Consider the following 25,815-nt stretch of genomic DNA (forward strand, 5'->3'; position numbering starts at 1 on the left):
GAAAGCAGACACCGCAACAGGAGCAATGGCTGCTATCATTTCCGCTCTGAGACACCATATGACACTGCATTTTGCGTCTTATTTCGGACATCATGAGCAATAATGATTTGTCATATTCTCTCCCCCTTCCGATGCAAAGAAGTCTTTGCATTGGAAGGGGGGGGCATTGTTTACTCATCTTTTTTTCTTCCTCTTTAGAATTAGGAGGTCAAACGATGATTTTAAAGCCGAGTTTTGCAGCCGTGGGTGGGAGGTGCGTCATAACTCTCACAGTAGTCATTTTTTTATGTAATAAGTTGTAGAAATGGGTTTCTTGTAGGTATATAATATATTTCTCATCTTTGTTAATATCTTTGACCACTTAAGTGGACTCAGCATGCCATTAACATTAAAAGATGCTATTCGTAATCTTTCAGATGTCATTGTAATAACCATGTTGAAATCATTCTTGTAATTCTACTTTTGTTACTCAGCTCTCTGGTCGAACACAACACACAAGGGTCAAGGGTGAAGGGTCAAGGGTGTTCAGCAGAGGTTTCTCAGCAGCAGGTGAAAGGAAAGCTGCATTTTAGGCCCATTTTAACTGCTCCACTTTTTAAAACTCTAACATTTGGATCATGGGGGATTAGACGAGCGTGCTACGCCACCTTGCCTATATATATATATATATATATAAATATATATATTTATTTATATATATATATATTGATTGATTGTGCATTTCATTATGGCAGAGTCCTCTATATAAAGCCGGCTGAAGGCGGCTCCTCAGGGGCCCTGGATCACGCTGCATCACTGGGAATGGGCAGATCTAGCATTTCTATGAAGTTTGGCTCTGAATAAAATGAAGTAAAAGTTTGTGAATGCTCGTGTCTCCCTCACACGGACTGACACACATCAGAACAAAAAACAATAAGCTCACAATAAAGTTTAAGCTTGTTGTTGATCTGATGTGAAAATGACTTTGAGCACATCAAGATCATATATTAATGATGCTGTAAATATTGTACAACAGCCTGGGCCTTTTCAGTCTCATTCGGACCATCTCAGATGATATAAAATAGACCCATTTAATTCCCAATTGGGATTCTGAAAAAAATAACTTGCATTAAATGTTTGAAAGCTTTCTTGGGGCCTATCATCTATGTGGCAATAACTTAAGATAAGTCTGTTTTAGAGCCATAATGTAAATTAAAGGTTGAATGGACGATTTTTTTGACCCAAATCTGAGTTTCATTTCCTCGTGGCGTGGACTGTCCATTAGTCCTGCCACGTATCAATCATAGAGCGCACCTACCGCTCACCTGCAGCCGCGTGCATTAAATTAATAATTTATTCAAGCTTAATCACGATTCTAGAAACGCTGTATAAATTAGGGCTAATTATTAGGGCTCACAGGGAAATAGGTCAAATATATAAATATAAATAAATCAAATATAAGAGCTCCAGAGTTTGAGGGTGATTGACACGATCTTTGATGGCACATCTCAGTTTTGATTGTTCCAAAAATAAATGAAATGCACCAAGGACTACATGAGTGTTTGTCTTGTAGAATGTTTTTTGTCAAAAGGCGGACACCCAAAAAAAATTGCCATTGTAGTTTTTTTCACCAAATATAACACCAAGAAGATCTGTTTCAGACACTATAAAACAGTTGGAGGATATATATATTTTTAAAACCACCTTATGGTAATGAACTGCCACATAGCTGCTTAGCCTCTATTGAGCCCTTTAACTCTTATTAAATCTTTTTTCTAAATCTCTAAGGCAAAAATGTTGAGCTGTTGAGCAGCTTTAAATAAAGCATTCTAATATAAACTGGTATTACAAAAATATTCACAATTTCACATATACTATATTTTATAAAATATATTTTGCACATATGTATTTTACATCTTTCCATTTAGAAAACATTTTCCAAATAATTGTAATGCCATTAAAGTGAAACTTGCCTTGTGCTATGGGAATTATGAGTCAAAATTAAAAAAAATATTTAAAGTTTTTAAGCCTGTATTTTGTTGCTGCATAATTATACGGCTCGCACAAGTTTAACGGCATCTCCATTAATACTTAGAATAAAATGTTGAATTGTTTGCCTTTTCCCCCCATGTGATCTGCAGAATATTGTCTTAAATTTACTTAATGCTGTATTAACATATTTGTCCAGATCTGCAATAACCACAAAAGCACTTGAACAGAATGCATTCATAATTACCACTTCAAGTGGAAGGTTTTGGCCCAAAGGCTTTATTTGAGGACCGTTCAGTGTGAAATGGGGATGTACGAGGGGAGGGACACGCAGCAAACTGTCGGAGCCGGGATTCGAGCTCATTGCGCTGCAGCTGGTGTCGACTCGCGGGATCTTTCTAGAGCTCATGATGGAGCATCGTGTTCTCCCTTAAAGCCTTGTGCTAATAGAAACTGAACACATTCTATTCTTTGTTTTTAGGCCAGAAAATCCATCAATATTGATAATGGTTTGCCCGACCAGCCGTTCCCAACACGTTTTGACAGACTTTACAAAACCTGAGGGTCTGGGATCCAACCCAGTCGCGCCAATTTCCAAAGGGAGTGATTGACAGGCGGATGAACCAATCAGACAAACGCATTGTCCGTTTGTGTCTAAACAAACATGGAAGATTATGAGGAAAGCATAAAAATAACAGACTGAGAAACGTTGCCGACTTCTGCCGAGTCAACAAGCGACGCACTAAACTCTGTAAATCTGAGGTAAATGAAGTGATATATTTTGTTCTGAATGTTCCGGAAATATTTGAGACGTCTTCTGCATTTGAGAGACACGTGACACAAATTAGCGGCGGTGGTTGGACCGGTAAATGCTGGAAAGTTTTTATTGACGCCCTCCAATGGTCCGATTCCAGACCGAGACGCATTCAAACAGAATGTGGGCGGGGCGGGGCTGGCGGGTCAGGCAAGATAATGGGTCTGGCTACCACATTTTAAACTAGGCACTTTCCACCTATTCTCAAGAGCCCATTTCTTCATGACTCATGGTCACTTCATGACCAAAGGCAGGTGTATAAATGAGGAGACGTGAGGTCCAGCAGACTGCCCGGCGACAGTGAGGCCAGTGCTTAGCCATCTTTATTATGAAAACAAGACGAGGACCAGATCAGAGCTGTTACATAGTGGTCTTCTCCATGTCCGGGCGTTTCCCCTGGACAGCGAGCGCCCCTCCCCCTCCCAGCGGCTCAGGACTTCACCCTGGCGACATTTGGTCCCTTGAGCTGGATATGGTAAAGGGTGTGTCGATAATGACTTCAGTATGACTTTGGGGCAGGGGTGGCATTGGTGAGGCTGTCGACATGCGCGGACAAAGTGTTAGCAGAATGTACCAAGTCTCCAAACTTAAACTGGAAAAGCAAAACAGAATGTGGGGACTTTAAATGAAAAACTGAAAAATGTGAGATTATTGCTGTTTCTTTCTGACGCTAGAGGGAAATAAACGGTTACCCATCCTTCACTTTTCAGTTATCGAGTTGTGCTCAGTGGCGGTGACTAGTGTCAAGACAGAACATGACATTTTAGTAAAAAAAAAGAGATTTATATGTGACAAATTCAGTGCAAATCTACTTTGGAGTTCCCCAAGGCTCCATCTACAGCCCCTTTAACCTTTAGCCAACTTTCTAAACAAAGGGCTAAAACAAGCTCGCGTAAACAACCTCTTTTTATCAGCTCAAAATAGTTTACATCAGAGCGATTCAACAGAACTCTCATTAATATGGAGGAAATCACAACAGAAAAAAATACAAATTTCTCATCTGAACATCGCTTATTTTGTTTTTTTGCTTTAAGAAAAAGGTTAATTCAGAATGGCCAAAAGAAGGAAAAAGCAAGAGTATCTAGTCCAGAGAGTGTTGACAGTGTGGGCGGGGTCTGAGGGTTTGATGGTTTAGGGGCGGAGTGAAGGAGCACAGGGAGGTTTGCAATTTTGTTTTTGGTCAGGTGTGAAAGATGGAGGAGGGAGAGAAAGAAAGAGACAGAAACCAGAGAGTCAGTCCATTGGTCGCTTCTCTCCGTATTTCTTTGTATGCTCTTCTGCGTTCTTCAGAAATTTTTTACGGTCCTTTGAGTATTCTTCTGCGAGGTCCGCCCGGAGGGGGTGCTCCGGCTGCGGGTCGTTCACCAGCGCGATCAGGGCCTGGATGACTGAGACACACAACACAAAGAGACAAAATGAAGTCTGGACCACAAGAGAGCAGTTTCCTCTAAAACCAGGCAAGTCCAAACTAGGGCCTGGAGGCCAAATGCGGCCCTCAGACCAATTTTTGTTGGCCCTCAAGCTTCCTGCTATGCCGGCCCAAACAACAAAAAGTAGTACTTTTTACTGTGAAATTGGGACAAATTCAGGCATATTGATGTTATACCAACCTAATATTAAAGGCGCAACGGACGATTTTTGGGCGATTTGAGAACTCAGGCGGAAGTGCGCATGCCACTCCCCCGTGCACATGCCACTCCCCCGTGCACATGCCACTCCCCCGTGCACATGCCACTCCCCCGTGCACATGCCACTCCCCCGTGCACATGCCACTCCCCCGTGCACATGCCACTCCCCCGTGCACATGCCACTCCCCCGTGCTCATGCCACTCCCCCGTGCTCATGCCACTCCCCCGTGTGGACTGATACAACACACACGTGTTTGTTTATCAGCGCGACGGATCGCATCACATCTCCCGTAGATTTCCGTCTCTTCTGAGTCAGCTCGAACTGTCTTTCTCCGTCTTCATTTTGCCCCGTACACTGAGGGAACTGTATTATGATAGATCAATGCGCTTAGACACGCGGAAACGAGCCGCACGTGGCTGCAGGTGAGCGATAGGTGCGTTTTATGATTGATACGTGGCAGAACTAAATCGGCCGTCCACACCACGAGGAAATAAGACACAAAATCGTCCATTCAACCTTTAATGTTCTAGGTCTAATTAAAGGTGTGAAGGCTCATCGCAATGCAACATTTTGAATGAGTCACTTTGTCATTTAACAAATTCAACATTGTCAAGTTGTTTGTGGCCCTCTGCCCCATTTAAGTTTCAAAAAGCGGCCCTTGGTGAAAAAAGTTTGGACACCCCTGCTCTAAACTCATGAGCTCTCCATGAATATGTGTCGGATTGTAATAATGTAATAACAAACAGAGAATGTGACTCCGGAGGCGAAAGAGAAAAGTACATGATTTGTCAGGTGCAGATCCGTTGTCATCAGTTTAGAGCTTTCAGGACCTTTTCCCCCTCGTCCAGTTCATTACGTGGCATATTTCAATGCTCAGTGTGGGCTATTTTGAATAAGTGAGTTTAAAGAGTAGATACTGTGGTCTGGGGGCGGAGCCTGCTGCAGGTCAGAGAACACCAAAAACATGAAACACACACACACACACACACACACACACACGGCAGAGGGTCAGTACCTTGGTCAGTTCTGGTGGCAGGTTTCCAGTTCTCTGCACTGATGACGGGCAGACACACTTGGCCCTTCTCATCGATGTTGGGGTGGTAGATGCGCGTTTTGAACGTGATCTTGGGCGGTTTGAACGGGTACTCGGTGGGGAAGATGATTTCAATCCGGAACGCGCCTTTGTCATAGGGAGGGTTGTCCTGCAAGAGAACAAAAGGAATTGGAATTAGATTTAACTTATATTTGAAACAAGCACATGTTAAAATATACAAAACATTTTAAGGCTCATCTCAAACATATTATTTGTTTTGTATGAGATGGTAAGAAACAGGAATGACATTTGTTAACAATTTTGTCAGTTGAAAGTTCATGTTCATGCAACATTTTCAACAATTTCAATCATATCTGTTGTTGTTAAAAGTCACTAAGATGAACATGGAAACAGGAGCGACAACAGTAATGATGAAAAACTTAAGACAGGTAGAAAATGTTCAATATTATACAAAATAATAACCGTTACACGTTCAGTCATCTTTCATCTTACTTAGGGATAGGCCCAGAAATGTATTTATACATTTGTCAATGGACAGAGTCGCCATGCGGCCCCTCGCAGTCGCGTAAAGCATAAACCCACCTTTGTTAGGCAAACTGAACCCTCAAGCAGCCAATGAGAGAAGAGAGCTGGTCCAGGACAAGAAACACACTGCTCCTCCTGAATCCCAGGTTCAACTATTTGTTGAAGTCTCCTCTCTGGGTTAGACCTTACCGGGGAGGCTGAGGAGCACACCCTCCGGACCACACCCGCCGGACCACACCCTCCAGGCCACCACCCCGCTCTTCCACTCCAAAGGCACTGTCCCCCGATGGTGCAGCGACGTGCCAGCCAGGACAGTCCTGCCACATCTAGAGACTAAGTACTGAGGGCGGAGCTCCTTCCACCATCCAACCACATCCCCAGTCCAGGTGAACAAGTCTCCACCTGCACAACCTCCTCCACCCACCACAACTCGGCTGACCAACTCGCAATACTTGGATTTCAAATCACACATTTCCACCAGGGCCACGTCTATTTTTGCATCCACCGTTTTTGTAATGTTGTCAATGTAGGACATATACGTCCCAAAAGATCTTTATAAGACAAAACCTTTTTACCATTCAAAAGCGGTGATCACATGACACAACAGCACTCTGGTTCATGACCTCCACTTCCTCCTTTGTCAATGCCTCTGATAAAGGACACAAAGGACACCAAATGCTCTGGACCCTGACACCACTGTAACAAAATAGCTGGACATTATGATATGTGAATTAAATGCTTAAAAAATGGCCCTCATTGCCCCCTGCGATGTTGAACTGCAAACACTTTAACTCATGTTTGTCATTTGTTTGTTAGTCAAACAAATTGAATTTGGTACAAACACTCTTTAGGTGATTCTGAACAAAAAAAGTCAACGTAGACAACGCAGTGTTCTCGCTGGGCTGAGGTTGAAGGCGGCGCGAGCGAAAAGTACTACTCGGTGCGGCGCTCGCTCTGTGATGGCGCTCGCTCGGTGGCCGACCCGCCATGCTAAAACCCCTCAGCGAGAACACTGCAACGTCCTATCTCCACCCATATTTGCATGACCACGCCCCAAAAAAAGTCAATGGGAAGTGAACATTTTTCTTCGTCTTACTGTCCGACCTCAAGCAGAAAAGTCTCTTGGAAACACGCCTTCTCTTCCACGTGAATCAAACTATGCAGACTAAAAAATTGACTTACAAACTTGACCTCGGGTTATTATCAGACGGTCACAAAACTGACACATCATCATCAGGACACACGTGAGATCAAAATAATTTGCATATGTCCCAGGGTGTGGCAATAACAAAGTTAAGACTCAGAATAGCCCACTTGAAAACTAATCGCGCAAATACATTATCAGCTGCCCATATATGATTTATTTGACATTGCCACATATATGGGAGCTTATTCTCCTCCTTCTATATTAGCCCAAAATTCACATTGGTCGTGCTGACACAAAAGGCATAACCTGGCTAATGTTCTTCACATGAATCACTCTGGGAAGGCTCTTGCCGAAAGCCACCAGGAGGTAAAACAAAAAGAACTCGATGCGGATTAGTGGAAGTGGCACAACAGTGAAAGAAGCAGACATATCTGAATAATGTTACATCTAAGCACAGTCTTCATTCTCATTCACAAATGTACCATTGTGAACAAAATGCTCTGTATTTTTCCTAAAACAGGCTGAAGTATGGCCGTCGGTGCTGCCATGTTTGTTTAGGTTCAGTTGTTTTTACTTTACTGCCCAAAAAAGTGTGATTGGTCCCAGTCCCAAACGCCTGCATATGATTGGCCCGTTAAACCAGAGGTGAACGCGGCAAACACATCAGCGGGAGCCTAACAAGATTCTCAAGGGTTTGTGAACTAGTCTACCTACACGCGGCGCTCTGTCAAAATGTAAACAACATTTTCAGTCAGGCACAACACAGACACCTACTGGTAAATTAAGAACCCCAAGAATCTTGGCCCAAGATGGCTCCTGCCAAGAGACCATTGGATCAGTCATATTATCGCAAGAAATGCGCTTACGGGCTAAATTATCAGTCAACTGTGGTCAGAGGCACAAAGGCCGGAGTAATCACTGAACTGCCGCGTGGATCCGAGATGCGGGATCACACTGACCAAAGAGTTTAGCACAGAGCGCTAAACTATGGGCGCTTTGGCTGCTTTTACCATTTGCGCCCCAGCAGACATTAAACCGGGACACACGGGACGAAGTTTGTGCAAAACCAGGGCAAATGCACTGGGACACGGGACATAAAAAAAAAAAAAAAAAAAAAAAAAAAAAATCGGGGCTGTCCCAGGTAAATCGGGATGTCTGGTCGAAGCTATGCGGGATGTACACGGCGACATTTGAAGGATTTGAGGACGAGGAATGAACTGAAAAAGTGAGTGTTTTGTGTTGTATTTTACGTGTTGCAACTGAACGAGGCTGGGAGTTGTTGTGGATACGCTAACGTGTCTGTTAGCGGTAGCAGAGTGTGTTGTGGATATGCTAACGTGTCTGTTAGCAGTAGCAGAGTGTGTTGTGGATATGCTAATGTGTCTGTTAGCGGTAGCAGAGTGTGTTGTGGATATGCTAATGTGTCTGTTAGCGGTAGCAGAGTGTGTTGTATTTTACGTGTTGCAACTGAACGAGGCTGGGAGTTGTTGTGGATACGCTAACGTGTCTGTTAGCGGTAGCAGAGTGTGTTGTGGATACGCTAACGTGTCTGTTAGCGGTAGCAGAGTGTGTTGTGGATATGCTAATGTGTCTGTTAGCAGTAGCAGAGTGTTGTATTTTACCTGTTGCAACTGAACGAGGCTGGGAGTTGTTGTGGATACGCTAACGTGTCTGTTAGCAGTAGAAGAGTGTGTTGTGGATACGCTAACGTGTCTGTTAGCGGTAGCAGAGTGTGTTGTGGATATGCTAACGTGTCTGTTAGCAGTAGCAGAGTGTGTTGTGGATATGCTAACGTGTCTGTTAGCGGTAGCAGAGTGTGTTGTGGATATGCTAATGTGTCTGTTAGCGGTAGCAGAGTGTTGTATTTTACCTGTTGCAACTGAACGAGGCTGGGAGTTGTTGTGGATACGCTAACGTGTCTGTTAGCGGTAGCAGAGTGTGTTGTGGATACGCTAACGTGTCTGTTAGCGGTAGCAGAGTGTGTTGTGGATACGCTAACGTGTCTGTTAGCGGTAGCAGAGTGTGTTGTGGATACGCTAACGTGTCTGTTAGCTTAGCAGAGTGTGTGTACACATGGTACACAAATGGCTGATGGTGCTTAATCATCCGGTGCGCCTTTTCCTGTGCAAAATACGGTACTCGATAAAACCTTACTAATACCCAGAAAGAAACATTTTAATGTGGACAAATGTGAACAGTTTGTTGTAAATTTCCCTGTAAGTTTAAATTAATAAATGAATGAATAAATATAAACGTACCGGAACAATGAGTCCTTGCCATGACAATAGGTTTGATTCTTCCACTTGGATGTTTCTGAAGCTTTTCAATCCAGCTTTGCGAATCTCATCAAGTTCCTACACAATAAAAAGAAAGATTAAAACGGGCAGATTTATTGTAGTGTAAACTTAGGCACACAATGTAATGTTTATAGTGGTGGAAAATTATAATGACGCATACCACTTATAGTGCTGTTCAGAATACACAAGGACACTTCACATTGCATTATTCATTCACTCCACACTTGGTGGTAATAAGCCACTATTGTAGCCACAGCTGCCCTGGGGCGGACAGACGGAAGCAAGGCTGCCAATCTGTGCCATTGGTCCCTGCGACATACCTGATCCATACTAAGCAATGTGGCTAAAGTTTCTTGTCTAAGGACAAAACAAAATGTCCTCTAGCCACCCCACTGTGGCCCCTGGTGTTCCAGCAGTCTAAAGTACTAAAGAGGCCCTGCGCTCCTGACTCTGGCACCAGCAGGAGGCCGGTCCATGTTTAGTCCTGACTCTGGCACCAGCAGGAGGCCGGTCCATGTTTAGTCCTGACTCTGGCACCAGCAGGAGGCCGGTCCATGTTAAGTCCTGACTCTGGCACCAGCAGGAGGCCGGTCCATGTTTAGTCCTGACTCTGGCACCAGCAGGAGGCCGGTCCATGTTTAGTCCTGACTCTGGCACCAGCAGGAGGCCGGTCCATGTTTAGTCCTGACTCTGGCACCAGCAGGAGGCCGGTCCATGTTTAGTCCTGACTCTGGCACCAGCAGGAGGCCGGTCCATGTTTAGTCCTGACTCTGGCACCAGCAGGAGGCCGGTCCATGTTTAGTCCTGACTCTGGCACCAGCAGGAGGCTGGTCCCTGAGGTCCTCGGAGTCCGAGGTGGTTCTTATGACACTAACATGTCCAAGATGTACTTTGGTGCTAGGCCATGGAGAGACTTGTACACAAGCAGAGCTGCTTTATTCTCTGAGTCACAGGGGCCAGTGCCTGTTAAATCCAGACTAGAGCAATCGAGCTCCTGTTCCCCATGAGCAGAATCTTGCTACTTCATACCTTCTGCTTTACTTTTTAAAGTACATATTGAGTATGTGGTTTATATTTGTATTAATATTAATATGTTTATGAACGTTTAGTTCAAAACTTGGCCAATGGAAAGAATGATGGTGTACATTTTCCTAGAGCGCCCTCTTGTGGCTTTATTGAGTTGGCACATGCTCAGACCACCAGGAGAAGCAGAGGTGCTAGAGTGCGAGAGATGGAGCCACCAGCTCATGAGAGATCGGGTTGTGGTCACACGGTGCAGTGTTCTTGCTGAGGGGTTTTGGGCGGGACCCCGCCTTGCCCAAAATATGCCGCCATGCTCCGGCGGGCCCCTGCCATGCTGAAACGATACCGCCAGGTATTAAGATAACCGTGCGCATGGCCGAGCGCTGCCTGCGTGATTCTGCCTGGAGAGGTGGAGGAACAGGCCTGATTCTGCCCTGATAGGCCCATACGCCATGTGATAGTACGTTTAGACTTATACAGCGTGTAATAGTACGTTTAGACTTATACAGCGTGTAATAGTACGTTTAGACTTATACAGCGTGTAATAGTACGTTTAGACTTATACAGCGTGTAATAGTACGTTTAGACTTATACAGCGTGTAATAGTACGTTTAGACTTATACAGCGTGTAATAGTACGTTTAGACTTATACAGCGTGTAATAGTACGTTTAGACTTATACAGCGTGTAATAGTACGTTTAGACTTATACAGCGTGTAATAGTACGTTTAGGGTGCATGTACCTTTGGAAATAATGATGGTACATTAAACCATATGAGGCATATTAACCATCCCTTAAAAATATTCTGGGGAGAGCACTGAAAGTCTATGGGCAAAAAAATCCTTAAAAGATAATAAAAATAAAAACAATTTATAAAATGACGGCCTGATATGGTGATGTTCTGGTATCTAACAGATACCACGACTTCTGGTATGTCGTGGTATCTTTTCAACCTAAAAAGTTTCAAAACATGATGATAATCAGTGATAGTTTGATTCTGGAGTAAGTTGCTTAGATTTAATGACAGTCATGTTTTCTGATAAGGATTTTGATAAATATCTTAGTTTAGTTTCCTTGTTGCTCTGAGCCTGGAGCAGAAATCGAAAATGATTCCTCCAGGTTTATGACGGACGCGTTTTATTGGTTATAAAAGAGAAGCTTCACCAGGAAGTCGCCACACATGAGATTAAGACCTTCTGTTTGGTCAATTCGCTCTCTTTTTCCGCAAAATTACAGTTTCTACTTTTAAACCATCTCCCAAGACAGAACAGATCGCCTTTGCTCCGGTCACTTTGATCCACATGACAGAAAATGAGCCGGACTTCGGTCACTTCCAGCCCCGTTTTCTGAGAGAAATCATATCATTCCATTTGAAAAAGTTCAGAAGATTGACTTACATTTAACCTGCGGTGGGACAAAATGGCACAGTTCGACACGAGCGGGGGCTGTGACCGGGAAAGAGCGCGTTCAGAGCGGTCTCCTCCATCAGAACGAGGCTGGCGCTAGTGGTTAGCTCAAACGCAGTTACGAATTCCCGTAAGTCTCGCCCGCTCGCGCGCCGATAACATCAGCATAAACGACTCCCATCGGAACCGCAAACGAACACCGCGCCACCGTCGTCCACACGGCAAGAAACGGTCACATTTAGACAGTTTTCCACGAGCTAAACCGCTGCTGTTAGTTTCGATTTCGTGGCCTAATTTGCCGGTACGTTACCGGACAGATTCTTTACCAATAGTGACCTCTCAAACGCACCGTCTGGGCGAAAAACGGAGGCACGAATGACTTTAGATGTTCGTTTGAGCTGTTACAGGGTTAAAACACATATTTAGCGCGGCAACGTGGCCCTGTTGAGCGTAAACGTAGTGAAATTTGTGTAAATACGCGCGATCGGCAGCTTTACCTTGACCAGCCTCCTGCTCGCCGCCATCTTGAAACTATTGTGTACTCCCAGAATGCCCAGCGCGGTCAATATCGGCCTGGTCTGGAGGAGGGAGAAGAGGAGGGGTAAGAGGAGGGGGGAGAGGAGGGGGGAGAGGAGGGGGGAGAGGAGGGGTAAGAGAGGAGGGGGGAGAGGAGGGGGGAGAGGAGGGGTAAGAGAGGAGGGGTAAGAGAGGAGGGGGGAGAGAGGAGGGGGGAGAGGAGGGGGAAGAGGAGGCGCAAGAGGAGGGGGGAGAGGAGGGGGGAGAGGAGGGGTAAGAGAGGAGGGGGGAGAGAGGAGGGGGGAGAGGAGGGGGGAGAGGAGGGGTAAGAGAGGAGGGGGGAGAGGAGGGGGGAGAGGAGGCGTAAGAGAGGAGGGGGAAGAGGAGGGGGGAGAGGAGGGGTAAGAGAGGAGGGGGAAGAGGAGGGGGGAGAGGAGGGGGGAGAGGAGGGGGGAGAGGAGGGGTAAGAGGAGGGGTAAGAGGAGGGGGGAGAGGAGGGGGGAGAGGAGGGGTAAGAGAGGAGGGGTAAGAGAGGAGGGGGGAGAGGAGGGGGGAGAGGAGGGGTAAGAGAGGAGGGGGGAGAGGAGGGGGGAGAGGAGGCGTAAGAGGAGGGGATGAGGAGGGGGAAGAGGAGGGGATGAGGAGGGGGGAGAGGAGGGGGGAGAGAGGAGGGGGAAGAGGAGGCGTAAGAGGAGGGGGGAGAGGAGGGGGGAGAGGAGGGGTAAGAGAGGAGGGGGGAGAGGAGGGGGGAGAGAGGAGGGGGGAGAGAGGAGGGGGAAGAGGAGGGGGAAGAGGAGGCGGGAGAGGAGGGGGGAGAGGAGGCGGGAGAGGAGGGGGGAGAGGAGGGGGAAGAGGAGGGGGAAGAGGAGGGGGGAGAGGTGGGGGAAGAGGAGGTGTAAGAGGAGGGGGAAGAGGAGGGGATGAGGAGGGGGAAGAGGAGGGGGGATGAGGAGGGGGGAGAGGAGGGGGGAGAGGAGGGGGGAGAGAGGAGGCGGAAGAGGAGGGGGAAGAGGAGGGGATGAGGAGGGGGGATGAGGAGGGGGGAGAGGAGGGGGGAGAGGAGGGGGGAGAGAGGAGGCGTAAGAGGAGGGGGGAGAGGAGGGGGGAGAGGAGGGGTAAGAGAGGAGGGGGAGAGGAGGCGTAAGAGGAGGGGGAAGAGGAGGGGGGAGAGGAGGGGTAAGAGAGGAGGGGGGAGAGGAGGGGGGAGAGGAGGGGTAAGAGAGGAGGGGGGAGAGGAGGGGGGAGAGGAGGGGGAAGAGGAGGCGTAAGAGGAGGGGGAAGAGGAGGGGGAAGAGGAGGTGTAAGAGGAGGGGGAAGAGGAGGGGATGAGGAGGGGGATGAGGAGGGGGATGAGGAGGGGGGAGAGGAGGGGGGAGAGGAGGGGGGAGAGAGGAGGGGGAAGAGGAGGCGGGAGAGGAGGGGGAAGAGGAGGGGATGAGGAGGGGGATGAGGAGGGGGGAGAGAGGAGGGGGAAGAGGAGGCGGGAGAGGAGGGGGGAGAGAGGAGGGGGGGAAGAGGAGGCGGGAGAGGAGGGGGAAGAGGAGGCGGGAGAGGAGGGGGAAGAGGAGGGGATGAGGAGGGGGGAGAGGAGGGGGGAGAGAGGAGGGGGAAGAGGAGGCGTAAGAGGAGGGGGAAGAGGAGGCGTAAGAGGAGGGGGAAGAGGAGGGGGGAGAGGTGGGGGAAGAGGAGGGGAAAGAGGAGGGGATGAGGAGGGGGAAGAGGAGGGGGATGAGGAGGGGGAAGAGGAGGGGGGAGAGGAGGGGATGAGGAGGGGGATGAGGAGGGGGGAGAGAGGAGGGGGAAGAGGGGGGAGAGAGGAGGGGGGAGTGAGGAGGGGGGAGAGGAGGGGGAAGAGGAGGGGGGAGAGGAGGGGATGAGGAGGGGGAGAGGAGGGGGAAGAGGAGGGGGATGAGGAGGGGGAAGAGGAGGGGGGAGAGGAGGAGGGGGGAGAGGAGGGGTAAGAGAGGAGGGGGAAGAGGAGGCGTAAGAGGAGGGGGGAGAGGATGGGGAAGAGGAGGCGTAAGAGGAGGGGATGAGGAGGGGGATGAGGAGGGGGGAGAGGAGGGGGGAGAGAGGAGGGGGAAGAGGAGGCGGGAGAGGAGGGGGAAGAGGAGGGGATGAGGAGGGGGATGAGGAGGGGGGAGAGAGGAGGGGGAAGAGGAGGCGGGAGAGGAGGGGGGAGAGAGGAGGGGGAAGAGGAGGCGGGAGAGGAGGCGTAAGAGGAGGGGATGAGGAGGGGGATGAGGAGGGGGGAGAGGAGGGGGGAGAGAGGAGGGGGAAGAGGAGGGGGAAGAGGAGGCGGGAGAGGAGGGGGAAGAGGAGGGGATGAGGAGGGGGGAGAGGAGGGGGGAGAGGTTGGGGAAGAGGAGGGGGAAGAGGAGGGGGAAGAGGAGGGGGATGAGGAGGGGGGAGAGGAGGGGGGAGAGGAGGGGGGAGAGAGGAGGGGGAAGAGGAGGCGTAAGAGGAGGGGGGAGAGGAGGGGGGAGAGAGGAGGGGGAAGAGGAGGGGGAAGAGGAGGCGGGAGAGGAGGGGGGAGAGGAGGCGGGAGAGGAGGGGAGAGAGGAGGGGGGAGAGAGGAGGGGGAAGAGGAGGGGGAAGAGGAGGCGGGAGAGGAGGGGGAAGAGGAGGGGGATGAGGAGGGGGGAGAGGAGGGGGGAGAGAGGAGGGGGAAGAGGAGGGGGGAGAGGTGGGGGAAGAGGAGGTGTAAGAGGAGGGGGAAGAGGAGGGGATGAGGAGGGGGAAGAGGAGGGGGGATGAGGAGGGGGGAGAGGAGGGGGGAGAGAGGAGGGGGAAGAGGAGGCGTAAGAGGAGGGGGGAGAGGAGGGGTAAGAGAGGAGGGGTAAGAGAGGAGGGGGAGAGGAGGGGGAAGAGGAGGGGGGAGAGGAGGGGGGAGAGGAGGGGTAAGAGAGGAGGGGGGAGAGGAGGGGGGAGAGGAGGGGTAAGAGAGGAGGGGGGAGAGGAGGCGTAAGAGGAGGGGGGAGAGGAGGGGGAAGAGGAGGCGTAAGAGGAGGGGGAAGAGGAGGGGGGAGAGGTGGGGGAAGAGGAGGTGTAAGAGGAGGGGGAAGAGGAGGGGATGAGGAGGGGGATGAGGAGGGGGATGAGGAGGGGGGAGAGGAGGGGGGAGAGAGGAGGGGGGAGAGAGGAGGGGGAAGAGGAGGCGGGAGAGGAGGGGGAAGAGGAGGGGGGAGAGGAGGGGATGAGGAGGGGGATGAGGAGGGGGGAGAGAGGAGGGGGAAGAGGAGGCGGGAGAGGAGGGGGGAGAGGAGGGGGGAGAGGAGGGGGGAGAGAGGAGGGGGGGAAGAGGAGGCGGGAGAGGAGGGGGAAGAGGAGGGGGAAGAGGAGGCGGGAGAGGAGGGGGAAGAGGAGGGGGGAGAGGAGGGGATGAGGAGGGGGAGAGGAGGGGGAAGAGGAGGGGGGAGAGGAGGGGATGAGGAGGGGGGAGAGGAGGGGGGAGAGGAGGGGGGAGAGGAGGGGGGAGAGAGGAGGGGGAAGAGGAGGCGTAAGAGGAGGGGGGAGAGGAGGGGGAAGAGGAGGCGTAAGAGGAGGGGGAAGAGGAGGGGGGAGAGAGGAGGGGGGAGAGAGGAGGGGGAAGAGGAGGGGGAAGAGGAGGCGGGAGAGGAGGGGGGAGAGGAGGCGGGAGAGGAGGGGGGAGAGGAGGGGGGAGAAAGGAGGGGGGAGAGAGGAGGGGGAAGAGGAGGCGGAAGAGGAGGGGGAAGAGGAGGGGGAAGAGGAGGGGATGAGGAGGGGGGAGAGGAGGGGGGAGAGAGGAGGGGGAAGAGGAGGGGGGAGAGGTGGGGGAAGAGGAGGTGTAAGAGGAGGGGGAAGAGGAGGGGATGAGGAGGGGGAAGAGGAGGGGGGATGAGGAGGGGGGAGAGGAGGGGGGAGAGGAGGGGGGACAGAGGAGGGGGAAGAGGAGGGGGAAGAGGAGGGGGGAGAGGAGGGGGGAGAGGAGGGGTAAGAGAGGAGGGGGAGAGGAGGCGTAAGAGGAGGGGGAAGAGGAGGGGGGAGAGGAGGGGGGAGAGGAGGGGTAAGAGAGGAGGGGGGAGAGGAGGGGGGAGAGGAGGGGTAAGAGAGGAGGGGGGAGAGGAGGCGTAAGAGGAGGGGGGAGAGGAGGGGGAAGAGGAGGCGTAAGAGGAGGGGGAAGAGGAGGGGGGAGAGGTGGGGGAAGAGGAGGTGTAAGAGGAGGGGGAAGAGGAGGGGATGAGGAGGGGGAAGAGGAGGGGGGATGAGGAGGGGGGAGAGGAGGGGGGAGAGGAGGGGGGAGAGAGGAGGGGGAAGAGGAGGCGTAAGAGGAGGGGGGAGAGGAGGGGTAAGAGAGGAGGGGGAGAGGAGGCTTAAGAGGAGGGGGAAGAGGAGGGGGGAGAGGAGGGGGGAGAGGAGGGGTAAGAGAGGAGGGGGGAGAGGAGGGGTAAGAGAGGAGGGGGGAGAGGAGGCGTAAGAGGAGGGGGGAGAGGAGGGGGAAGAGGAGGCGTAAGAGGAGGGGGAAGAGGAGGGGGGAGAGGTGGGGGAAGAGGAGGTGTAAGAGGACGGGGAAGAGGAGGGGATGAGGAGGGGGATGAGGAGGGGGGAGAGGAGGGGGGAGAGGAGGGGGGAGAGAGGAGGGGGAAGAGGAGGCGGGAGAGGAGGGGGAAGAGGAGGGGGGAGAGGAGGGGATGAGGAGGGGGAGAGAGGAGGGGGAAGAGGAGGCGGGAGAGGAGGGGGGAGAGGAGGGGGAAGAGGAGGGGGGAGAGGAGGGGGGAGAGAGGAGGGGGGGAAGAGGAGGCGGGAGAGGAGGGGGAAGAGGAGGCGGGAGAGGAGGGGGAAGAGGAGGGGATGAGGAGGGGGAGAGGAGGGGGGAGAGGAGGGGATGAGGAGGGGGGAGAGGAGGGGGGAGAGGAGGGGGGAGAGAGGAGGGGGAAGAGGAGGCGTAAGAGGAGGGGGAAGAGGAGGGGGGAGAGGTGGGGGAAGAGGAGGGGAAAGAGGAGGGGATGAGGAGGGGGAAGAGGAGGGGGATGAGGAGGGGGTAGAGGAGGGGGGAGAGGAGGGGATGAGGAGGGGGATGAGGAGGGGGATGAGGAGGGGGGAGAGAGGAGGGGGAAGAGGAGGCGGGAGAGGAGGGGGGAGAGAGGAGGGGGGAGTGAGGAGGGGGGAGAGGAGGGGGAAGAGGAGGGGGAAGAGGAGGGGGGAGAGGAAGGGATGAGGAGGGGGAGAGGAGGGGGAAGAGGAGGGGGATGAGGAGGGGGAAGAGGAGGGGGGAGAGGAGGAGGGGGGAAAGGAGGGGATGAGGAGGGGGGAGAGGAGGGGGGAGAGGAGGGGTAAGAGAGGAGGGGGGAGAGGAGGGGGGAGAGGAGGGGTAAGAGAGGAGGGGGAAGAGGAGGCGTAAGAGGAGGGGGGAGAGGATGGGGAAGAGGAGGGGGATGAGGAGGGGGGAGAGAGGAGGGGGAAGAGGAGGCGGGAGAGGAGGGGGGAGAGGAGGGGGGAGAGGAGGGGGGAGAGAGGAGGGGGGGAAGAGGAGGCGGGAGAGGAGGGGGAGAGGAGGGGTAAGAGAGGAGGGGGAGAGGAGGCGTAAGAGGAGGGGGAAGAGGAGGGGGGAGAGGAGGGGGGAGAGGAGGGGTAAGAGAGGAGGGGGGAGAGGAGGGGGGAGAGGAGGGGGAAGAGGAGGCGTAAGAGGAGGGGGAAGAGGAGGGGGAGAGGTGGGGGAAGAGGAGGTGTAAGAGGAGGGGGAAGAGGAGGGGATGAGGAGGGGGATGAGGAGGGGGATGAGGAGGGGGGAGAGGAGGGGGGAGAGGAGGGGGGGAGAGAGGAGGGGGAAGAGGAGGCGGGAGAGGAGGGGGAAGAGGAGGGGGGAGAGGAGGGGATGAGGAGGGGGATGAGGAGGGGGGAGAGAGGAGGGGGAAGAGGAGGCGGGAGAGGAGGGGGGAGAGGAGGGGGGAGAGGAGGGGGGAGAGAGGAGGGGGGAAGAGGAGGCGGGAGAGGAGGGGGAAGAGGAGGGGGAAGAGGAGGCGGGAGAGGAGGGGGAAGAGGAGGGGGGAGAGGAGGGGATGAGGAGGGGGGAGAGGAGGGGGGAGAGGAGGGGGGAGAGAGGAGGGGGAAGAGGAGGCGTAAGAGGAGGGGGGAGAGGAGGGGGAAGAGGAGGCGTAAGAGGAGGGGGAAGAGGAGGGGGAAGAGGAGGGGGAAGAGGAGGCGGGAGAGGAGGGGGGAGAGGAGGCGGGAGAGGAGGGGGGAGAGGAGGGGGGAGAGAGGAGGGGGGAGAGAGGAGGGGGAAGAGGAGGGGGAAGAGGAGGGGGAAGAGGAGGGGGAAGAGGAGAGGGGAGAGGTGGGGGAAGAGGAGGTGTAAGAGGAGGGGGAAGAGGAGGGGATGAGGAGGGGGAAGAGGAGGGGGGATGAGGAGGGGGGAGAGGAGGGGGGAGAGGAGGGGGGAGAGAGGAGGGGGGAGAGGAGGGGGAAGAGGAGGCGTAAGAGGAGGGGGAAGAGGAGGGGGAGAGGTGGGGGAAGAGGAGGTGTAAGAGGAGGGGGAAGAGGAGGGGATGAGGAGGGGGATGAGGAGGGGGGAGAGGAGGGGGGAGAGGAGGGGGGAGAGAGGAGGGGGAAGAGGAGGCGGGAGAGGAGGGGGAAGAGGAGGGGGGAGAGGAGGGGATGAGGAGGGGGATGAGGAGGGGGGAGAGAGGAGGGGGAAGAGGAGGCGGGAGAGGAGGGGGGAGAGGAGGGGGGAGAGGAGGGGGGAGAGAGGAGGGGGGGAAGAGGAGGCGGGAGAGGAGGGGGAAGAGGAGGGGGAAGAGGAGGCGGGAGAGGAGGGGGAAGAGGAGGGGGGAGAGGAGGGGGGAGAGGAGGGGGGAGAGGAGGGGGGAGAGAGGAGGGGGAAGAGGAGGCGTAAGAGGAGGGGGGAGAGGAGGGGGAAGAGGAGGCGTAAGAGGAGGGGGAAGAGGAGGGGGAAGAGGAGGGGGAAGAGGAGGCGGGAGAGGAGGGGGGAGAGGAGGCGGGAGAGGAGGGGGGAGAGGAGGGGGGAGAGAGGAGGGGGGAGAGAGGAGGGGGAAGAGGAGGGGGAAGAGGAGGCGGAAGAGGAGGGGGAAGAGGAGGGGGAAGAGGAGAGGGGAGAGGTGGGGGAAGAGGAGGTGTAAGAGGAGGGGGAAGAGGAGGGGATGAGGAGGGGGAAGAGGAGGGGGGATGAGGAGGGGGGAGAGGAGGGGGGAGAGGAGGGGGGAGAGAGGAGGGGGAAGAGGAGGCGTAAGAGGAGGGGGGAGAGGAGGGGGGAGAGGAGGGGTAAGAGAGGAGGGGGAGAGGAGGGGGAAGAGGAGGGGGGAGAGGAGGGGGGAGAGGAGGGGTAAGAGAGGAGGGGGGAGAGGAGGGGGGAGAGGAGGGGTAAGAGAGGAGGGGGGAGAGGAGGCGTAAGAGGAGGGGGGAGAGGAGGGGGAAGAGGAGGCGTAAGAGGAGGGGGAAGAGGAGGGGGGAGAGGTGGGGGAAGAGGAGGTGTAAGAGGAGGGGGAAGAGGAGGGGATGAGGAGGGGGAAGAGGAGGGGGGATGAGGAGGGGGGAGAGGAGGGGGGATGAGGAGGGGGGAGAGGAGGGGGGAGAGGAGGGGGGAGAGAGGAGGGGAAGAGGAGGCGTAAGAGGAGGGGGGAGAGGAGGGGGGAGAGGAGGGGTAAGAGAGGAGGGGGAGAGGAGGCGTAAGAGGAGGGGGAAGAGGAGGGGGGAGGAGGGGGAGAGGAGGGGTAAGAGAGGAGGGGGGAGAGGAGGGGGGAGAGGAGGGGTAAGAGAGGAGGGGGGAGAGGAGGCGTAAGAGGAGGGGGGAGAGGAGGGGGAAGAGGAGGCGTAAGAGGAGGGGAAAGAGGAGGGGGGAGAGGTGGGGGAAGAGGAGGTGTAAGAGGAGGGGAAGAGGAGGGGATGAGGAGGGGGATGAGGAGGGGGGAGAGGAGGGGGAGAGGAGGGGGGAGAGAGGAGGGGGAAGAGGAGGCGGGAGAGGAGGGGGAAGAGGAGTGGGGAGAGAGGGGGATGAGGAGGGGGAGAGGAGGGGGAAGAGGAGGGGGGAGAGGAGGGGATGAGGAGGGGGGAGAGGAGGGGGGAGAGGAGGGGGGAGAGAGGAGGGGGAAGAGGAGGGGATGAGGAGGGGAGAGGAGGGGAAGAGGAGGGGGGAGAGGAGGGGATGAGGAGGGGGGAGAGGAGGGGGGAGAGGAGGGGGGAGAGAGGAGGGGGAAGAGGAGGCGTAAGAGGAGGGGGAAGAGGAGGCGTAAGAGGAGGGGGAAGAGGAGGGGGGAGAGGTGGGGGAAGAGGAGGGGAAAGAGGAGGGGGAAGAGGAGGGTGGATGAGGAGGGGGGAGAGAGGAGGGGAAGAGGAGGCGTAAGAGGAGGGGGGGAGAGAGGAGGGGGGAGTGAGGAGGCGTAAGAGGAGGGGGAAGAGGAGGGGGGAGAGGTGGGGGAAGAGGAGGTGTAAGAGGAGGGGGAAGAGGAGGGGGAAGAGGAGGGGGATGAGGAGGGGGGAGAGGAGGGGGGAGAGGAGGGGGAGAGAGGAGGGGGAAGAGGAGGCGTAAGAGGAGGGGGGAGGAGAGGGGGGAGAGGAGGGGTAAGAGAGGAGGGGGAGAGGAGGCGTAAGAGGAGGGGGAAGAGGAGGGGGGAGAGGAGGGGGGAGAGGAGGGGGAAGAGGAGGCGGGAGAGGAGGGGGAAGAGGAGGGGGAAGAGGAGGGGGGAGAGGAGGGGATGAGGTGGGGAGAGGAGGGGAAAGAGGAGGGGGATGAGGAGGGGGAAGAGGAGGGGGGAGAGGAGGAGGGGGGAGAGGAGGGGATGAGGAGGGGGGAGAGGAGGGGGTGAGAGGAGGGGTAAGAGAGGAGGGGGGAGAGGAGGGGGAAGAGAGGAGGGGGAAGAGGAGGGGGATGAGGAGGGGGGAGAGAGGAGGGGGAAGAGGAGGGGGGAGAGGAGGGGGGAGAGGAGGGGGAGAGGAGGGGGAGAGAGGAGGGGGGGAAGAGGAGGCGGGAGAGGAGGGGGAAGAGGAGGCGGGAGAGGAGGGGAAGAGGAGGGGATGAGGAGGGGGAGAGGAGGGGAAGAGGAGGGGGAGAGGAGGGGATGAGGAGGGGGGAGAGGAGGGGGGAGAGGAGGGGGGGGAGAGAGGAGGGGGAAGAGGAGGCGGGAGAGGAGGGGGAAGAGGAGGGGGGAGAGGAGGGGATGAGGAGGGGGATGAGGAGGGGGGGAGAGAGGAGGGGGAAAGAGGAGGCGGGAGAGGAGGGGGGAGAGGAGGGGGGAGAGAGGAGGGGGGGAAGAGGAGGCGGGAGAGGAGGGGGAAGAGGAGGGGGAAGAGGAGGCGGGGAGAGGAGGGGGAAGAGGAGGGGGAAGAGGAGGGGATGAGGAGGGGGAGAGGAGGGGGAAGAGGAGGGGGGAGAGGAGGGGATGAGGAGGGGGGAGAGGAGGGGGGAGAGAGGAGGGGAAGAGGAGGCGTAAGAGGAGGGGGGGAGAGGAGGGGGGAAGAGGAGGCGTAAGAGGAGGGGGAAGAGGAGGGGGGAGAGAGGAGGGGGAGAGAGGAGGGGGAAGAGGAGGGGGGAAGAGGAGGCGGGAGAGGAGGGGGGAGAGGAGGGGGGAGAGAGGAGGGGGGAGAGAGGAGGGGGAAGAGGAGGGGGAAGAGGAGGCGGAGAGGGAGGGGGAGAGGAGGGGGAAGAGGAGGGGATGAGGAGGGGGGAGAGGAGGGGGGAGAGAGGAGGGGTAAGAGGAGGGGGAAGAGGAGGGGGAGAGGTGGGGGAAGAGGAGGTGTAAGAGGAGGGGGAAGAGGAGGGGATGAGGAGGGGAAGAGGAGGGGGGATGAGGAGGGGGGAGAGGAGGGGGGAGAGGAGGGGGGAGAGAGGAGGGGAAGAGGAGGCGTAAGAGGAGGGGGGAGAGGAGGGGGGAGAGGAGGGGGAGAGGAGGCGTAAGAGGAGGGGAAGAGGAGGGGGGGAGAGGAGGGGGGAGAGGAGGGGTAAGAGAGGAGGGGGAGAGGGGGTAAGAGAGGAGGGGGAGAGGAGGCGTAAGAGGAGGGGGGAGAGGAGGGGGAAGAGGAGGCGTAAGAGGAGGGGGAAGAGGAGGGGGGAGAGGTGGGGGAAGAGGAGGAGTCGTAAAAGGAGGGGGAAGAGGAGGGGAAGAGGAGGGGGGATGAGGAGGGGGGAGAGGAGGGGGGAGAGGGGGGGGAGAGAGGAGGGGGAAGAGGAGGCGTAAGAGGAGGGGGGAGAGGAGGGGGGAGAGGAGGGGTAAGAGAGGAGGGGGAGAGGAGGCGTAAGAGGAGGGGGAAGAGGAGGGGGGAGAGGAGGGGGGAGAGGAGGGGGAAGAGGAGGCGGGAGAGGAGGGGGAAGAGGAGGGGATGAGGAGGGGGAGAGGAGGGGGAAGAGGAGGGGGGAGAGGAGGGGATGAGGAGGGGGAGAGGAGGGGAAAGAGGAGGGGGATGAGGAGGGGGAAGAGGAGGGGGGAGAGGAGGAGGGGGGAGAGGAGGGGATGAGGAGGGGGATGAGGAGGGGGGGAGAGAGGAGGGGGGAAGAGGAGGCGGGAGAGGAGGGGGAAGAGGAGGGGGAAGAGGAGGCGGGAGAGGAGGGGGAAGAGGAGGGGGGAGAGGAGGGGATGAGGAGGGGGGAGAGGAGGGGGGAGAGGAGGGGGGAGAGAGGAGGGGAGAGGAGGGGAGAGGGGGAGAGGAGGGGATGAGGAGGGGGATGAGGAGGGGGGAGAGAGGAGGGGGAAGAGGAGGCGGGAGAGGAGGGGGGAGAGGAGGGGGGAGAGGAGGGGGGAGAGAGGAGGGGGGGAAGAGGAGGCGGGAGAGGAGGGGGAAGAGGAGGGGGAAGAGGAGGCGGGAGAGGAGGGGGAAGAGGAGGGGGGAGAGGAGGGATGAGGAGGGGGGAGGGGGAGGAGGGGGGAGAGGAGGGGGGAGAGAGGAGGGGGAAGAGGAGGCGTAAGAGGAGGGGGGAGAGGAGGGGGAAGAGGAGGCGTAAGAGGAGGGGGAAGAGGAGGGGGAAGAGGAGGGGGAAGAGGAGGCGGGAGAGGAGGGGGGAGAGGAGGCGGGAGAGGAGGGGGGGAGAGGAGGGGGGAGAGAGGAGGGGGGAGAGAGGAGGGGAAGAGGAGGGGGAAGAGGAGGCGGAAGAGGAGGGGAAGAGGAGGGGGAAGAGGAGAGGGGAGAGGTGGGGAAGAGGAGGTGTAAGAGGAGGGGGAAGAGGAGGGGATGAGGAGGGGGAAGAGGAGGGGGGATGAGGAGGGGGGAGAGGAGGGGGGAGAGGAGGGGGGAGAGAGGAGGGGGAAGAGGAGGCGTAAGAGGAGGGGGGAGAGGAGGGGGAGAGGAGGGGTAAGAGAGGAGGGGGAGAGGAGGGGAAGAGGAGGGGGGAGAGGAGGGGGAGAGGAGGGGTAAGAGAGGAGGGGGGAGAGGAGGGGGGAGAGGAGGGGTAAGAGAGGAGGGGGGAGAGGAGGCGTAAGAGGAGGGGGGAGAGGAGGGGGAAGAGGAGGCGTAAGAGGAGGGGGGAAGAGGAGGGGGGAGAGGTGGGGAAGAGGAGGTGTAAGAGGAGGGGGAAGAGGAGGGGATGAGGAGGGGGAAGAGGAGGGGGGATGAGGAGGGGGGAGAGGAGGGGGGATGAGGAGGGGGGAGAGGAGGGGGGAGGAGGGGGGAGAGAGGAGGGGGAAGAGGAGGCGTAAGAGGAGGGGGGAGAGGAGGGGGAGAGGAGGGGTAAGAGAGGAGGGGGAGAGGAGGCGTAAGAGGAGGGGGAAGAGGAGGGGGGAGAGGAGGGGGGAGAGGAGGGGTAAGAGAGGAGGGGGGAGAGGAGGGGGGAGAGGAGGGGTAAGAGAGGAGGGGGGAGAGGAGGCGTAGAGGAGGGGGGAGAGGAGGGGGAAGAGAGGCGTAAGAGGAGGGGAAAGAGGAGGGGGGAGAGGTGGGGGAAGAGGAGGTGTAAGAGGAGGGGGAAGAGGAGGGGATGAGGAGGGGGATGAGGAGGGGGAGAGGAGGGGGGAGAGGAGGGGGGAGAGAGGAGGGGGAAGAGGAGGCGGGAGAGGAGGGGGAAGAGGAGTGGGGAGAGGAGGGGATGAGGAGGGGGAGAGGAGGGGGAAGAGGAGGGGGGAGAGGAGGGGATGAGGAGGGGGGAGAGGAGGGGGGAGAGGAGGGGGAGAGAGGAGGGGGAAGAGGAGGGGATGAGGAGGGGAGAGGAGGGGGAAGAGGAGGGGGGAGAGGAGGGGATGAGGAGGGGGGAGAGGAGGGGGGAGAGGAGGGGGGAGAGAGGAGGGGGAAGAGGAAGGCGTAAGAGGAGGGGGAAGAGGAGGCGTAAGAGGAGGGGAAGAGGAGGGGGAGAGGTGGGGAAGAGGAGGGAAAGAGGAGGGGGAAGAGGAGGGGGATGAGGAGGGGGGAGAGAGGAGGGGGAAGAGGAGGCGGAAGAGGAGGGGGAGAGAGGAGGGGGGAGTGAGGAGGCGTAAGAGGAGGGGGAAGAGGAGGGGGGAGAGGTGGGGGAAGAGGAGGTGTAAGAGGAGGGGGAAGAGGAGGGGGAAGAGGAGGGGGGATGAGGAGGGGGGAGAGGAGGGGGGAGAGGAGGGGGGAGAGAGGAGGGGGAAGAGGAGGCGTAAGAGGAGGGGGGAGAGGAGGGGGAGAGGAGGGGTAAGAGAGGAGGGGGAGAGGAGGCGTAAGAGGAGGGGAAGAGGAGGGGGGAGAGGAGGGGGGCAGAGGAGGGGAAGAGGAGGCGGGAGAGGAGGGGAAGAGGAGGGGGAAGAGGAGGGGGGAGAGGAGGGGATGAGGAGGGGGAGAGGAGGGGAAAGAGGAGGGGGATGAGGAGGGGGAAGAGGAGGGGGAGAGGAGGAGGGGGAGAGGAGGGGAGAGGAGGGGGGAGAGGAGGGGGAGAGGAGGGGAAGAGAGGAGGGGGGAGAGGAGGGGAAGAGAGGAGGGGGAAGAGGAGGGGGATGAGGAGGGGGAGAGAGGAGGGGGAAGAGGAGGGGGGAGAGGAGGGGGGAGAGGAGGGGGGAGAGGAGGGGGGAGAGAGGAGGGGGGAAGAGGAGGCGGGAGAGGAGGGGGAAGAGGAGGCGGTGAGGAGGGGGAAGAGGAGGGGATGAGGAGGGGGGAGAGGTGGGGGAAGTGGAGGGGGAGAGGAGGGGATGAGGAGGGGGGAGAGGAGGGGGTGAGGAGGGGGAGTGAGGTGGGGGTAGTGGTGGGAGGGGTGGTGGGGGTAGAGGAGGGGGGTGTGGAGGGGATGAGGAGGGGGATGAGAGGGGGAGAGAGGAGGGGGAAGTGGAGGAGGGAGTGGAGGGGGGAGAGGATGGGGGGTGTGAGGAGGGGGGGTTGAGGAGGCGGAGAGGAGGGGGAAGAGGAGAAGAGCGAGAGAGAGAGGGGAGAGGAGGGGATGAGGAGGGGGAGAGAGGGGGAAGAGGAGGGGGGAGAGGAGGGATGAGGGAGGGGGGGAGAGGTGGGGGGAGAGAGGGAGGGGAAGAGGAGGGCGGTAAGAGGAGGGGGGGAGAGGAGGGGGAAGAGGAGGCGTAAGAGGAGGGGAAGAGGAG

The 25,815-nt window shown here is 56.8% G+C and overlaps 2 protein-coding genes across 2 annotated transcripts in view; both read right to left on the reverse strand.

Moving 5' to 3' along the window:
- Positions 1-3,060: 3,060 nt before the first annotated feature.
- On the reverse strand, positions 3,061-12,453 carry ube2l3b (ubiquitin-conjugating enzyme E2L 3b). Its single transcript, XM_072433389.1, has 4 exons — positions 12,361-12,453; positions 9,396-9,491; positions 5,427-5,613; positions 3,061-4,170 (listed from the first exon to the last, which is right to left on the reverse strand). The coding sequence occupies exons 1-4, from the start codon at positions 12,385-12,387 to the stop codon at positions 4,016-4,018; spliced, it is 465 nt and encodes a 154-aa protein (XP_072289490.1). The 5' UTR covers positions 12,388-12,453; the 3' UTR covers positions 3,061-4,015.
- fam189a2 (family with sequence similarity 189 member A2) overlaps positions 12,426-25,815 on the reverse strand; it is a 66,855-nt gene continuing 53,465 nt past the window's right edge. The window contains exon 11 of the mRNA XM_072433919.1: positions 12,426-12,441. Within this exon, the coding sequence (XP_072290020.1) occupies positions 12,426-12,441 (16 nt within the window). The remainder of the gene's footprint in view (positions 12,442-25,815) is intronic.

This window comes from Eucyclogobius newberryi, unplaced genomic scaffold (genome assembly GCF_026437365.1).
Source record: "Eucyclogobius newberryi isolate DKJ021-1_F unplaced genomic scaffold, fEucNew1.0.hap1 SCAF_6, whole genome shotgun sequence".
Lineage (NCBI taxonomy): Eukaryota > Metazoa > Chordata > Actinopteri > Gobiiformes > Gobiidae > Eucyclogobius > Eucyclogobius newberryi.

Excerpts from the sequence above, each read along its gene's own strand:
- ube2l3b (XM_072433389.1), bottom strand. The coding sequence starts at position 12,387 with ATGGCGGCGAGCAGGAGGCTGGTCAAG. Across the intron at positions 9,492-12,360 it reads CGAGCAGGAGGCTGGTCAAG|GAACTTGATGAGATTCGCAA; the intron begins GTAAAGCTGCCG and ends TTTATTGTGTAG. Across the intron at positions 4,171-5,426 it reads TGCCACCAGAACTGACCAAG|TCATCCAGGCCCTGATCGCG; the intron begins GTACTGACCCTC and ends TGTGTGTCTCAG.